The 16,704-nt window shown below is 34.3% G+C and overlaps 1 protein-coding gene across 1 annotated transcript; it reads right to left on the bottom strand.

The window, feature by feature from the left end:
- Positions 1-333: 333 nt before the first annotated feature.
- On the bottom strand, positions 334-14,697 carry LOC124367261 (tektin-1). Its single transcript, XM_046823961.1, has 9 exons — positions 14,609-14,697; positions 10,875-11,094; positions 9,943-10,127; positions 9,587-9,698; positions 9,093-9,253; positions 8,723-8,945; positions 3,410-3,546; positions 1,734-1,815; positions 334-843 (listed from the first exon to the last, which is right to left on the bottom strand). The coding sequence occupies exons 2-9, from the start codon at positions 11,070-11,072 to the stop codon at positions 706-708; spliced, it is 1,236 nt and encodes a 411-aa protein (XP_046679917.1). The 5' UTR covers positions 11,073-11,094; positions 14,609-14,697; the 3' UTR covers positions 334-705.
- Positions 14,698-16,704: the final 2,007 nt, after the last annotated feature.

Below are 16,704 nucleotides of genomic sequence, written 5' to 3' on the forward strand. Positions count from 1 at the left end.
AAATAGAATACTATAGGTTTTTTAGGACATATGTTCTTTTTTCTGATTTAAAAAATATTCACTCAGTATGATGAGATGGATTTCATATAAGTTGTACAGTACTTTTTTTATCATCAGTCAATTTAAAGGACTTTCAAAGCCACTGACAACTTTCTGGAGCTCCATTCCATTCCAATACTGGAACTAAGAGTACAAGTTAAATATTTTTTGGCTCAGAGAAATCATATTTCCTTATTGATCTTTCAGTTCACTGGTGTGCCAATTAAGTTTTTTTTTTTTATTTTATCACTGTTTTTTGTTTTGACAACTTTACCCATAAAGCATAAATTTTGCTAAGGAGGTGTTTATCAATTTATTTGTCTAAAATGTAATTATAAAGGAAGTTCATTGTATTGCTGTAATGTTAACAATGTTTATAATATCACAAATATGTTCAACAAATATTCGTTACGAATCAGCTGAAGAGATCAGTATTGTTCTGGATATGCAGAGAACTTCCTCAGGTGTTCAACTGAACTCCGCCTCTTAAATAAAGGTATTTTTTTATTCATTCACTGAAATAATTTTTCACACAGTATACAAAGTTTGTAGTAAAAATATTTTCAAAAATACTGATTTGTGAAGGGATTATTCAACCTTATTGAATGTGCAATTTTAAATCAGTCTTCACAAAATTTGAATGTTCTAAAGATCAGAAGAATAGATCTAGTAAGCGTGATAATCCATTCCTAATCTCAAGGTCATGCAGTCCACTTCATCAATCTTCAAAGAGTTGGTCTTGATGTTGATGTCCTCCTCCAGCTGAACTTGTGTTTTCAGCAGATAACGCAGCGAAGCCTGAGCCTGCAATATTCGTCAGTGAAACATTAGATCTCAGTATCCATAAATTTATACTTTAATCTAGGCATAAGCTTTCTTCACAGTTGTTTTCGCTTCATTGATAACAAATTGCTAAAATGCCTTTATGATATGGTTGAAATAAAATTACCTGTAGGAATCAATTTACACTATTATATATGAACGCTATTTTTCATGAACAAATATTAAAATTACTTTTTCTGGAAAACTGCCCAACATGTAAAAAATTTAAATATTATTTTTACTTAAAAATGCCCATTTTAATTTATGTTGTTTTCATAAAGATCAAGAGATGTATTATTATTCTGTACTAGTCTTCACATACGAAAACTATTCAAACTCTAGTTTAGGACATGTGAAGATATAAATTTATTAGGTCTTTTATGTTCATTGCAAATTACACCCCAAATCCTATTATTTTTTATTTAAGTCTACATAATTTCTCAGTTTCTAATCCATATTACGTTTGAAATATATTTGTATTACATTCCAAATACTACTTACATTCTTTTTGTTAGCTTTTATTTATAGATTTGATTACTTGTCTCTAGTAAAACCAACAATTTGAGTACTTCCTATTGGCGATTTACAAACAAAATAACAGGCATAGTTCTACTTTGATTGTAAAATCTCTTCAAAGTTTATTCATAATCTAGTGGTGTAACCAACTATTATGTCTGGGTAGCTATCACTCTCAGTTAAATTACTTTGCGACTTTAATAATAATTCTCCATTGAAGACATACTATGTCTATTAGTCACTTTTATATCTCAACTCGGTAAATTCATACCAATACAATACTTGTTTTAATACCAATAACGTTGGCCCAGATTCACTTCTTCTCAACCAAGTATGTGCTATAGTATAATACATACCTCTGCAAGCATTTGCTGCAATTTAGTCACCGCTTCCCGAATATCTTCTACTTCGTTTATCAACTTTATTTCCACTTCATCTCTGAAAGCAGAAACAACCGTGATGATAATATCAAAATTGGGAGTTTTACCTTACTAGGGGCTCAATACTGTTACAGAATCGAAATAAATACTTGAAAAGCAACAAACCAAATTTGTCCCAATAGATTCCCATATAATAATACTCGAGGAAGAAGACAACAAAGTAGTATTGTTACTTAGGGTCGGACCGTCAAAATGTAAATTCAGTTTTTGAGAGGACCTAAAATTGGACTGAAAAAGTTTAATGTTACAGAAAGGTAGCTGAAAACAAAACTTGCTTATGTTATTCGATTATACGAAAACACTTCAGAAACTGTTTAAAACTTAATACAACATAGGTCTGTCTTTTAATAGTTTAATTTTTTCAACACAATTAGTAACTAGATTTAGTTTTTTAATCCTTAACAGGCTATTTTACACTATAACAAGATGTGAAAGTAGACTTTGAAACAAAAAGAAAAATAATTAGTGTTTAATTTCTGAGAATATTTAGCCATTATAGAAAAGTAACCTGGGTGGATGTATTAAGTGGAAAGAGTTAAACAGGTTTGATTTTTAGGAAGAACTTGGTCTTATTTTGAAAAAATAAGTACTATCAATATAAAACAACAAAACAATTTTTTTCAGCTTCTTAATACAGTATTTTGTAAAATAGTTATCAGTATACTATGGATAAAACTAATATATTTAATACCTATAAATACAACTAATATACTTAATACCTATAAATTAAATTAATGTTCAGATTGAAGTCAACTCGAAGCAAAAAAAAGAAATAAATTAGATAAACATATTCAGAATTTTTTTTTATAAGTGATTAGTAGCCAAATGTGTTGTAACTAACTGTTAACCAACTGAATATTGATTACATTGTATTCAAAAGCTGCACTATTCGGGAAAAAACCAATTCACTCATAAACAAACGTTCACTCTGGTAGGTTAGCAAACAAGAAAACACATTTAATGAATACCATTACAAAAAGACATTCATGTAGAGGTTTATGAGAGCACTGAACATGTGTTCTCTCATGAGAAAAGGTGGAGATTGCATCCGGTTATGAGAATGAGCAGAATGGTACTACAGTCGCCTTTCTCCAGGGTGGCATCTGACCTTCTCTCACTAAGTCGATCGATGTCTTCTCGGTTTATAGGTCTGCCCACAGGACATGGTCACCTGAGAAAGCATCTTCACAGAGTCGGCATCCTTCGGGAGGACTCGCTCTGTAGAATGTGTGATGAGTAGGATGAAACTGCTGAACACCTGCTCTTTGATTGTCCTTTGGTAGTTTGGACAAGGTTTGAATTTTCCTAGGAGGACCTGATAGGTTGTATTCGGCGGTTTATAGAATTGCTGAAATCATAGACCTTATGGTGTGCTTCCAGGGTGCGCAAAAGTCCCTTGAGGCTTAAGTGCATGGCAATAGGCCACCCCATAGAAGAGAAAGAAGGGGGTATAGTGTTTGTATCATTTTTATGGTCTTTCTGTGGTCGTGTTAATTTGTACTCTTTGAAAAATTTAATTAACAAATTATAAAATAAGAAATAAAAATGTGTACTACGGTATTTAGCTGGACAAATTAAGTTTTCTTTGTTACCTGCACAACTCCACACCCCTACGCTGGGCCCGGTTGCCTAGTCTAGTGTGCGCAAGAGCCATGAACCCCTCTTTGTCCGCTATAGCCTTTTCAAGTCTCGTTATCTCCCTCACCATCTCGTTACTCTGCCGTACGGTCTGTGAACACACGTTATAATTTTTAAGAATAAGACATGCGAATGTTGAGTTTTGCTCCATTTCACCTTCCGCTTGGTGCAGCGTTTGAAATCTGACGTGTTACACACTTGACTACCTGGAATCTGGAGGCCACATCAGTCTAAAGACATCAATAAAACATCAGCAATGAAGATGTTCAAAATGAACTCTGCATCGTTTCAACATCATAGACACTTAGACTACAAAAGAGCTCTGTCTGGTTTACACAGCATGAGGCCTATACTCAGAGCAGTTTTTCGGACAGTTGTACCGAGGCCCAGACCTTGCCACCCGTCTATTTGAAAACACCGTGCCGTGTGGTGCCGGAAATCTTTTGCAGGGCAAAGCTGAATACAGCCCTGTACAGCAGCCATCCAGTGTAATCTAGGCGAAGAGGTGTTCTCATTGTTTCATCAGATGCACAAATGAGTGCAATACAAAGTTTTAGACATGATCTCAAAGCGCTGCGGAGCAACCAAGTCGTGTACTTTTAACATTGCTAAGGTGGGAAGAATTGATGTTTCTGGATCTTTAGACAGATGTGGATTCTAGCAGTCAAGTTCGTGACAGTATCAGGTTTCAGAGGCTGTACTAAGAGGAAGGTGAAATGGAGCTTATTCATTGAATAACTTGAATTGAACATTGAATAACATGAATAAAAGTTGAAAAACTCAACATTCACATTGAATTACCCTGCCTACCATATTAGGGTTTAATGAGATATGATTACTCTATGTTTGAAGTTTGTTATTGACAATGGAAGGTTTGAGAAAATAATAGGATTCGGACATTCCCATCATTATCTGTTACACAATGTATAACATTACGTCTCAAGATCTTCAATCTGATCGCTTCCTCAGGTAAATAATTAACCTAACACATAACTACAATCTAGGTTAAAATAAACAAATCATACCAGAGCTGCTTGGAGTCTATACAGGAGAGAATGAACCCAGGCGTTGTAGCTGTACAGGGTGTAAGTCGCGAGCACGAGAAGTTAAGCTCACAATCACAGGTTACACCAGCACAGGCGAAAGTGGGATAATACAGATCTCGAAACTTGTGTTATATATTTTGTAACGTATAACGATGGCAAATGTCTGAAATTCTAGTATCCTTTGGTTACTTTATAATTGACAACCTGACATTGTAAACTATAAGAGAAACTTGTTATGAAACAGAAGAAACACGGATACAACCAAAAGCATAAAAAATACAGTGAAATATTAATAATATAAATACAATTCAACAAATAAACCTGTTTGAAAAGATAGAAATGAAATGTTTTTTTGCCACGTTATCAACATTTTCAATAGGTTAGATTTTACAGACATTTTCTACTAGTCACTACCACAAGGCTAGGGTTAAATCACTTTTCACTTGTCGAAGCAACTGTATATTCATTTACTGTGTTCCAAACAGTCTTACTGAAGCAACAAGTGTAATTAATAAGAAAACTAGGTTTGAATCTTTTAAAAAAACCAATCATAAAGGTATTGTTGGAACAGCATGAGATCAAAGTATTTCTATACTGTAACCACTGTATTTGCCAATTACATGTAGCCTAACTAATTAAGTTATTTGCCCTTTTTGCACAAATTTGTACAAAAGATTCCATTTGATTTCCTGTAGTTTAAGCGTGTCACTAAAAGGTAGCTATCAATTACAGAAGTTTAGGTTATCTCATATAAACATGGAACTAATGTAAATTATTCAACTTCCTAGGACGATATATTTAATTATTTATCTAAATTTGTAAAGAATGATTGAGGAGAATGTATTCCTTAGTTTTAGTTGTCAGGTTTATGTCTTTTTTAATTAAGTATCACCCATGTTTTAGTGAGTAAACTCTGATAATAATAAAAATACTCAACATTTTAAATTGAATTCATAAAAATTAGGCAATTGCTATAAGAGTGAAATTGGTTGAAATTCTGAACAAAAGATGCTTTGAAGAACAGAACTAGCTTTACTGGATAAAGTATCTACCACACATTCCCCATAGTATGAATGCAAGACTATTCTCTGGAATGTCAAAGGTTACATGTAGTATTTGTTTACCAGCTGTCATCTGTTAAAACACTTGAGTTAACACTGAGGCTCTTATTGTATGTAAACTAGCATAGCCATAAACCAAACAGATGGGCAGCAGAAAGCCTTAACACTACACACTTCACATATATACAGACTGGAATATAAACATAAGTAGAACTCATCTGACGAAATACACTTACAATTGGTGATTGTAGTAGTGTATATTGAACAATTTTTGGGGGGGGGACACATTGGGTGGTTTAGGAGGAAAATCCCCCCCTTCCAAAATAGTGATGTAGGAATTTCCCCCTGGAAAATTGTTGAGATTTAAGACTTCATAAAATAATGTGTTCTAGCTTAAAACAAACTATTTGATACAATTTTAATGTTTTACTTTAAAGATTTTTTTGGGGGGTTGGCTGAAGCCACCTGAGCTCCCCTTTATATACATACGCCCATGGATGATTGAAAATATTCAATTTTTGAAATGTACAATTTAAATTTATTCAAACTATAAGTTTTATGCATTAAACAAATCACAAACAGATACAAATATTAACGGACAGCCAAATCCCATGGAATGACATGCACAATTGTCACTCAATGTTATTTGTACAGAAATGAAGCTTCATGTAAAATTTTAAGTCTATAGGTTATTTTGTTCTAGATGTATCACATGTCACAGAGACAGAAATAACATTTTCCAGCCTATCAAGTGATAGGCTATGTTGATGCTCTCCCAATAAACAGTCATTATACATTTTGAAGTTAGCAAATCTACAGTACAATGATGAGAAAGAAATACTATAGAAACCTAATTGGCAAGAAACTACAAAATGGAAACTAAATTGAAAGATTAACAGTGATAAAAAAGTTACCCTAATTAAGACCATGGTTGATAAGCATATTACGAATAAATAATTGGAAATTTATCAACAACTAGTCTCCGAATCTTTATTATGATTATTTATATTGTATAATATTTATTTCTTAAAATATATACCCACCATTGTAATAAATATAAATATACATTTTGAAAAAAATCTATGTTAAAAAATGTATTATTAACATAGAACAAATTTTAAGAATAATAAGAGTTTAGACGTTTCCATTGTTATTTGTTATGGAAATAGAACAAAAGTTTTGATTGCTGTAATCTATGCTCTTCTTCAGGTGTCAAAATCCTTGTGATAAACAAGCACAAATTGCACTTTACAACAAAACAAGTTGAAGATTTTTATATACAACACGTTCTGTTGTAAAGACTTTCGTGAGTTTATTGCCTCGTAATGTAGTGTTATATTTGGATAAGACATCGATGATAAAATCCTGTAAATGTGAATTTTAGCTTCATTTCACCTTCCACTCCAGAGCAGCATCTGAAATCTGACATTGTCAAAGACTTTACTACTGGAATCTGGAGTTCATATCCATCTGAGTAGATAAAAAATGTGGACAACAAAGTCATTTAAAACGAACTCTGCATCATTTCCACACAAAGCAGAGACTTAGACTGCAAAGAGTTTTGTTTGTTTTACTCAGCAGCTATCCATGGTGATTCAGATGAAGAGGTGTTCTCATTGTCTCGTCAGGTGCACAATGATTTTTAAGACATGATCCCAAAGCACAGCGGAGGAACCAAGTTTTCTACACATAACTTAGGTAGGGTTGGAAGGGTTGAGTTTAGCTACATTTCACCTTCATTTTTTTGACGTCTTGGTCAAGACTATTTTTATCTCTTCAGGCAGACATGGACTCCAGATGCCAGGAGTCGTCTGTGACACTCAGATTTTAGACGCTGTTCTAAGAAGAAGGTAAATTGGAGCTAAACTCAACATTTGCATTGAATCCGTCCTTCCCACTTTAGCTATGTTTTGTCCAAAATTCTGTTACCCTTACAGTGTAAAATTCTTGGATTATAAAAATCTTTCTCTCTCTGATCTGATATAAATTCACATCAAAATTGTTCAAATTTAAATACCAGGGATTTCTGTATATAACCGCAAAACCTCCACTAGACACATAATTCCATCTAAACTGATCTATCTAAGAAAATTTCAAGGTTCTGAATGTCCGCTCTATCCTGCACCCAATTTGCTACATGCATCTGACTGGAGCACTCTGAGGAACAATAAACACCATTGTAAAGAGAATAGGAAGCATACAGAGCTAGTTCTGCAGACTTCCAAATATTTATAATTACAATTTATCCTTGTTTCAAATATTTGTTCTTGACCTAATATAATACAATTTTAATAATACACAGTGATAATGGTACATCCACAACATGCTGGTCAATTATAGATGATTGATCGATCAAAAATTTGTATACCTGCCTTTTGAGCATTTTAGATTTCATCTCTCTTACATTACTACATGTTCTACATAGATAAGCCACTTTGAAAGCGACCTGTTAAGTGTCGGGGGGAGGGGGTGAAGAGAGAGAGAGAGAGAGACGTGAATAGGGAGAAGAAGTGCCGACTCACTTCCCCCTCCACATTCCTTACCAACCACTCCTCAGTCGCCACTTTACCACTCGTATGGTATGTGCTACATAACAGCTGTTTTACAAACTCAGTTGTAATTACAGCTGTTAACAATAAACATTTGTTAAAATACTTCTTAATTATATTAACATATTATATAGATGCAATGGACTATTCTTAGTATAAATAATAATACTTGTTATTCCATAACAACGTGAATAACAATGTTTAATATCACTTAGAGATATTAATTGGAGATATTAATCCCCCATGCACAAAAAAATCTTTGCACAGGTCACTTTCAAAGAGTCACATCTATAGTTCTAAAACAAATTGATTTAGATGAAGCACATCGAATGATGGTGTTGAAAAGTCTCATAGAAACTCATTTCTACAACAAAATAGAAAGCTGGCGAAACATTGGGGTAAACTCATTAAAATTCTAGAAGAATAAAAAATTTAAGTAGCTTATAAAACCGTTAGTCTTCTATACTATCTAATCAAGTTGTTTATTCACAAAACCACTCTAAATCTCTTAATACGATTAAATGTTTTCATAAAAATTTATTAGAAATGGAGAGGACAAAGCCTATGCAAGAATAAAGTAAATCACTCTCACATCATAATGTCCGACTAACCTCAAAGTGCTGATTCTCCAGTTTTGCCTTCGCCTCCTTGTATTCCTCGATGCGGCGCCTGAAGGCATCATTGACGAGATGGTACTGCTTCCATAGGTCCTCTATAGCCTGCTTGAGCAACTGATCAATGTACGAGCGTATAGGTCGACCAGACACTAGTTCTTTGGCTGCCCTGTCAATATTCTGCTGAGTGTACATCGCCCACTCCTCATCTGTTACAGTGCTGCCAACAGAGTAACATTTTGAATCAGAGTAGTGCCAAATTCTTAAAATTTATCATAAGCCAAAATAAGCCTTATCAAGTCTCTTTGAGTCCTCAGTTGTGTTTGTCTATGGTATTAACCTCAGCTTCTAGATTATGTCCTCTTACCCAGGATCCAACGGTGTGTTGCCATGGTACAAGGAAAGATTAAGACTAGTCTCTTTGAGTCCTCGGTTGTGTTTGTCTATAGCGATAACCTCAGCCTTCCCATCCAAGTCTCGCACCAGAGTGTATATCAGCGCACGCAGACGCCTCAGCTGTTCGTTGACCTGGAACAGCAGGTTGGTGTAAATGCGCAGATCCAACAACATTTGTACAGCATCCAACATGATTTTCGTCCAAGATTTAATTTCTGAATATTATCTTTTAATAACTTAATTGCATTGGAAATTCAATTTATTTACACATACTATTTAAAATAATAAACCTAAATCCAAGATGGCCAACAAAATTGAAAACTAAACAAAACTTTATTTATGGAAATGTACAAAAAATTGTCTGGTAATTTTGTTACTATTAAGAGTTTTCTTACATACTTTATGGACACACAGTGTAACAGTAAGGAAATATTTCTAAAAATATATACAACAGTAGAATAGTACCTGCTCTAGAGTACGGTCTAGTAGACTCTGGGCTCCCTCGATGACTTCTCTCTCTTTAAGTAGTTCCCGTTCGACATCATCATGACATAGATCAATACCCAATCGACCTTCCCTGTCACATCATTCATTCTTTTCAAAAAGTCCTTGAACACTTTTTAGAAAAGACTGTCACTGTCTAGAATAATGCCATGGATGAATAATGGATCAAATAAATAAAATACTTCAAGATGTAAATATTTTAAAACTCTTCTGCAGATATGCCTGATGTCAGTTATCAACAATATTCTATCCAACTCAGATTATTTAAAAAAAGAAATCGTCTCACCTTTGGTACCCACATAGTGTTGATCACTTACCGTAGCACAATGCACTTTGTACAGATGCTGTGTGCATTTTTACTGAGCGCTCTTTGGGCATCTTCTATACGAGCTCGGAACGTCTTTAACGCCTCCACTTCCACTTCCAAGTCCTTCTTCTGTAGCTCAAGTTGTTTCTTGCGAAATTCCACATCAGCGAGCTTCACCTCCAGTTGATGCTCGACCTTGATGCAATCAGTATATATTGATCAAAAAAATCACTTGAAAGAAGAATAGTGAATTAGTTATACTCATGATGTAATAACACTACTGAGCTTTTGTATATTTTGAGCAGAAGTGAAGATAACTATATATTCAGCAAATGAGTACTATTTATGATGTTCACTACAGTGAGCAAAGTATTTTTTCATAACACAAGTAATTCAATATATTAAGGAGTGACAGGATATTCAGGATGGGTAAGGTTAGGCAGTAGGGGCTGCCTCCTATCGAGATCTATGATGAAGAATTAGGGCACTGATCTCAGTCATGTCCCCCCGGAAGAAGGGGTGGCCAGCTCTGAACCAGCCTCTCCAGTTAAAGCAGGCAGAGGGTGGCACACCCTTGTTGAGGCTAGCAAGAACCTCTGATACTTAGGGAACGAACCCCACCAACTCCAACAGTCATTTCCCGCAGTAGACTAGACTTATCGAATTACCCTTGCACCCCAGAATCTCGACATTTGCGGTTAGTGATGTCCCGCTCCTGGACATCCATTAGTTTGCCCAGATAAGGAGTATACAATTTGCCAAATGTTTATCTGACCATTCATGATAGTACATGCAATTACAGGAATGAAAATCGCATCTCACATAGTCCCTCTATTGGGTCTACTTTTAGACCCTGTGATTATTACAAATGACACCCTTTTTGAATACATGCTTCTGAACAGATAAAAAAGGATGTGTCTCCTTTTAGTATGTTGAGCTCACCTCTTGTTTGTTGCGTAACACAATCTCGTCAGCCTCATCGCGTGTGCGATCACATTCCGCCAAGATCCGCTCAGCCAGGTGCTGCTGGTCCTCGGCTTGTCGGTAGCACTGCCTGTTGTTGAGGTACCACTCGTTGAGCGTAAACCGGGACGGTGGCGGTGGTACTGCTTCCAGACTCCTCTGTACTCTCTGAGTCATTGTGGAAATGATCACCGGCAAACTGGAAAGTAACAAGTTCTAGATCTGAAGACGTGCAACTGGAGAAGTTCAAGTTCAAAACATCTTTATTCTGAGAATTACAAAGTTGAATACATGCAAAACATTAAAATTACATGCAATTTCTATTTCTATTACATGCATTCTTTATCGTACATTCCCAATGCCCCTATAATGGCACATGCGGAAAGTAAAGTTGACTTACTCAAGTACAGTATTTACATTACTTATTCCTATACTTATAATAGTTCATTTTAGATCTTCTCCATGCAAAAGTTACTCACAATTATTCTATTGAAACATTACAATTAGATGTTCGAGAAAAACGTATTATTCCAGTTACATGCATAAATACGTTTGAATCTTACTATAGTAAACTAATCTAATATAAATTAATTGAGCCCACCATGTTTTTCAATTTGCTACTGTTAAAATGCATAAATACATACATATATCCATCAATAACACGGTTTGTATATATGTATGTTAATCTACATACATATACACACATAAATAACAAGAGATAAATAATATAAGCAAGTTACATGGTATAAACATAGAAACACATCAACAAATAACAACAATAAATTAACATAATAACAATAACAGTTTGTATAATTTTATAGAAAATCAAACGGCATTAATAATAATAATAATAATATATATTTTTATACATGACAATGAATAAAAAAATATGTCAATAACAGAGACAAAAAACATATCAAATTCATTCCAGATTTACTCTCGATATGAACTTTATACATTCTTCAATATAAATGTCAAACATTTCATCTTAAATTTAGGCTTTCGTTCAAAATTATACCACTGTCATATCTCTCAACCAATTTACTAAACATCTTTGGGATCTAACTTGTAACTCTGGGCCTGTTGTTGGGACAAGATAAATAGTTTATCTGAACTATCTCAATTTTTACTTTCTTCTTCAAACATAATACATAACAGTCTCTCCAGCTAGGTCGGAATAAGTAGATTTTGTCACAGATGAAATATTATCAATTTATTCTCACGAGATTTATGTTTACTCAATATCTTGAAAACTTATCGAGATACAAAAAGATTGTTTGTAATTAACTGTTATAAGCATTCCAGAACACTTTTATTTTTTTCTCTAGGTTCAAAAGTAACAGAGTGGTGAATTTTTAAGTTTGAATGGCCACCATGTTGAAATGAAAGTGCTTACCAGCGTGGTCAGTGAACTTAGTTGAGATATTTTTAAGATCAATTTTTTACCAAGTTTATACTTTATTGGGATTTGTTAGGACAGACAAGTTGCATTATACAGCAACTTTTGAACAGGGATATTATTTTGGGGTCTGAGAGCCTTGTTCGAAGAAGTTATGCACAAATCTTTGGTAATTGCTACTACTAATAGGACGATTGGAATAAGTTGATTTTGTCTACAAACTCGACCTAAAACTAATCTGTTGTATAAAAAATATTAACTTTTTTACAAAAATATCACTTTTGGATTTCAAAACAGAAAATTATTAGAAATATTGTTCAGAAAACTTGTAATTTTTGTTAATAAATTTCCTAAAACATTTTATGATTTTAACATTTTTATACTCTTTTTTTAAGAAAAGGAGAGGCAGATCACCTTTTAAACTTTATTTTGCTTGCCTTCATGGGCCATTGGCCTGTGTGAGGGTCTTATCAAACAGTATAAGGGGGAGAGTCTGTACTGATAACAAAGTGCTACAGTCATATATAGGATTTAACCTGTGCTATCTGTAACTGAGATCTAAATTCCAATGTTTAAATTGCTCGGCCATTTGCTCTACCATTATTATTAGAAGCTGTTAAAAAGCTTAAAAAATGGCTAAACAAATGTTTAACTCTTATAAAAAATTTGATTTTAATTTTGGATGAAGTACAGTTTAACTGTGATAGAGCCAAACCATATGGTTGGTCTGATTATTAAAAATATTTTTATTTAAATCTTGTTTGTAAATATCCCGACACTTTTAAATATCTGCATGAATATTTCTTTTAAACATATATTGATTGAATTCCGTCTAACATATATTCTGAATTTATTTTTATCGTTCTTCTACATTTTTTTCTGTTTTTGTGAAATTCAACATAAAAAATTTTAACAGGTGCGATTTTGACAAATATAATTTTAATTTATAAATTGTTTGTCCAATACACAACAAATATTAGACATAATTTGTAACTTAGTTGGTTTCTTAAATAATACAATTCATTTGGATGAACTGGAGGATTGCATTGCTCTTAAAATTGAAATGTACAATATTGCGTTTTCAATGTGACATGTATGTAATCTTTACCAGTAATAAATGAGTATCATTTCAAAAACAGTAATAATAAAAAACACACAAATAAGACTAAAATAGAGCATTGTATCATTATGAGCACTTTTTTTTAATTTTTGCACATTTAATAATTTACCAAATGTTTCATAATAATTTTGGGTACTTTGGGATTATACCGACCACACCCAGACATGAATCGTTATTTCACATTTCGTTTCTACTGATTACTAGATTAGCGTAGAACAATATTTCGTCAATATAAAACAGGAATTGTCTTATCGCAAACCCCTCCCCATCCTCAGACAGAGGTCAAAGTCGAGCGTCTAGTAGATAACGTGATTGCAGTCTCGCCGCCCGTTCAGCTGGTGCATCGCTTTGTTGTACTTCCGTGTTTTACCTCTACATTTCTCCAAACACAAAAATTCAACAAAAACAATCATTTACCAAACTAAACTCTTTATTAAAAAAACACTAAAAACTTGTTTTTATTCTTGATCACATTCCGCCACCCAAAATGCGAGTGCCTCCGGCCATCAGCGCGGGGCAGCACCGAAGGTGCTGCCCCGCGCTGATGTCGACGAAAGAAATACATCCCTCGAGATAGTACCTATCAGTAAAATATCAAATTCTAGAGGGGCTAATCAGAAATATAAATTGAATTGTAATGGAAAGGCAATTATGTACCGTGCAAATCACGTGATGCCGCGCGGCCTGCCGTAATCAGGATTCTCGAGAAAGATAAGATAACAGCGACAACAATACCGATCACAATACCTGGAAATGCTTGTAAGTTTGTAATTTTGTAATTGAAGAGTTGTTTTTTCGTTCTATCATGTTTGTTTCTATAAATTTCTATTTTTGTGTTCTTCATACTAGTGTGGTCGGTATAATCCCAAAGTACCTAATTTTGGCATCCTGTATAAAAAACTTACATTCAATAAAATTATATTTGAAAAGCTTGTGAACGCTCTAAAAATTGGACATTTTTATTAAAAGGATTAATATCACGGTTATGTCTACAGAGCATTTAAGAAATTAAAACCCTAATATACTTACGCATACTTATATTTTATAACACTAACAGCAGTAAGTAGAAATGGTAAGTTATCTTTTCCTAAGTCAGAGATATTATACTTTAATATACTGTAACTGATAAATTTGTTCAATTTGAAAAAAACTCTAATAAAATAAAGAGGAATAAAAGTGTATTTGACTTTATACCTGATTTAAGTTTATGAAATATGAATATTATTTGTTTACTAACACAAGCACTGTCAATACCACAGATCTGTGCAGGTGATAAGCAAATGGTGACTCACATGTTTTAGATGATTGGATTATTTACATGTTGCTATAGCAACACAGACACAGCCTTCTATTGATTAGCTGGTACTAGAACAGGATAAATAGGGCAAGAACTGAGGGCCAATTTTTACTGTACGAGCACACAATTGATAGAGGTACAGTAAGATATAAATTGATCCTAAGAAATAAATTGATCCTCAACCACATTAGTTTTGGTGTAGGTCGAAATTGGGGAGTACCAAAAGGGTTAAAAATATGAAATGCTAATTTCATTTAGATTATTTTTCCTAGCTTGATACTAAAAAAACCGACCATAAATAATACACAGTTAGACACCTAAGTAATAGTTATATCATACCCAGCGAGAATCACTTCTGGCTGGTTTATACCTTCCAGTTCAACACACCACTGGGGCACAGCAAAAACCGATGTGTCACATAAATCTGGGTAACCTTATGGATGTCCAGGAGCGGCACATCACTAACCGCAAATGTCGAGATTCTGGGGTTCATGGGCAATTCGATAGGTCTAGTCTACTGTGTGAGATGACTGTTGGAGTTGGTGGGGTTTGTTCCCTTACCTCAGAGGTTCTTGCTAGCCTCAACAAGTGTGTGCCACCCCCTGCCTACTTTGACTGGAGAGGCTGATTCAGAGCTGGCCTCCCCTTCTTCCGGGGAGACATGACTTTGAGATGTAGTGCCCTAATTCTTCCTCATGGATCTCGATAGGAGGTGGCCCCTACTCCCTAACCTTACCCATCCTGAATATCCTGTCACTCCAGAAGCAGTGCAAAGCATCTTACAGGACTAAGTGCAATTTATAAGCTTGTGTCCTAAGAGAAGAACAAAAAATATTTACATCAACCTTTATCAGATAACTAGATAAAAAGACTGAAAATAGCCACTTTCAAGGTCTATACATTGTTAACTGACGCTTATTTAACAATTATTTACATGTTTAACAGGTGGTTTTAAGTTTGTCAATCTAAGCGATATGTGATCTGAAGAAAATTATAAATTTATATCTTTAACCCTATATCTTTATCAGCATCTATCTAAATGATCAGGAGCTAGAATACTCTGAGAAAGTAAAAAACAAATCTAGGACTTATTATTGACAAACACTTAAGATGGACTGAACAGGCTTCCTTGATATGTAATAGGGTCTTTGCCGGTGTTCACTGCCTTAAGCGGTTGGCTTCATATCTACCCCAGCAAGTTAAAATAATGCTGATAAAGACACTTGTACTGCCTCACTTCAACTACTGTGACATAGTCATTAATGATATGACTGTGGAGCTTTCAAATAAACTCCAACGTGCTCAGAACTTTTGCATTAGGTTCATTTTCAACCTCAGACGTGATGATCACGTAACGCCTTTCTTCAAGCAATTATCTATCTTAAAATCACAAGATCTTCGAGACTATCACTCACTCACTCTGCTGCACGCTCTTTTAAATACAAATTGTCCCAGTTATCTACCAAACAACTTTCAATTTGTCTGAAATAAGTGAACGAAGTACAAGGAGGGGTACATCCTTATTATCTATCCCAATTCATCAAACAACCACATTTAGTAACTCATTTACAGTTCCTGCCTGTCGATTGTGGAATGCTTTACCTGCAAACATCAGAGCCATCGGTAAGCGCGCTCACTTCGGGGTGGAGGTCAGGGCCTTGATGCTAGGGGCTCTGAGAGTATAGCGGTTGGCGGCTTTGGAGTGTGGAACTTCTACTATGAGGTGGCCTATTGCCATGCACTTAAGCCTCAAGGGCAATGGAATGCAAGTTGAATGAATGCGAGTGTGTCTTGTAATAGTGTAAATATGTATAAAGTTACATTTAATTATTGATGCTTATTTTTTAAGCTAAGGTTAATTTAATATATAATTAAAATAAATTGATTTATTTTTAGTTATAAATGTATATATGTTAGTCTAATTTTTTATGAGGTTACGTGGTAGAGAGGACTTTATAGTCCTAACTTCACCTCTATTAGACATTTTTTATTT

Source organism: Homalodisca vitripennis, chromosome 8 (genome assembly GCF_021130785.1).
Source record: "Homalodisca vitripennis isolate AUS2020 chromosome 8, UT_GWSS_2.1, whole genome shotgun sequence".
Taxonomy (NCBI): domain Eukaryota; kingdom Metazoa; phylum Arthropoda; class Insecta; order Hemiptera; family Cicadellidae; genus Homalodisca; species Homalodisca vitripennis.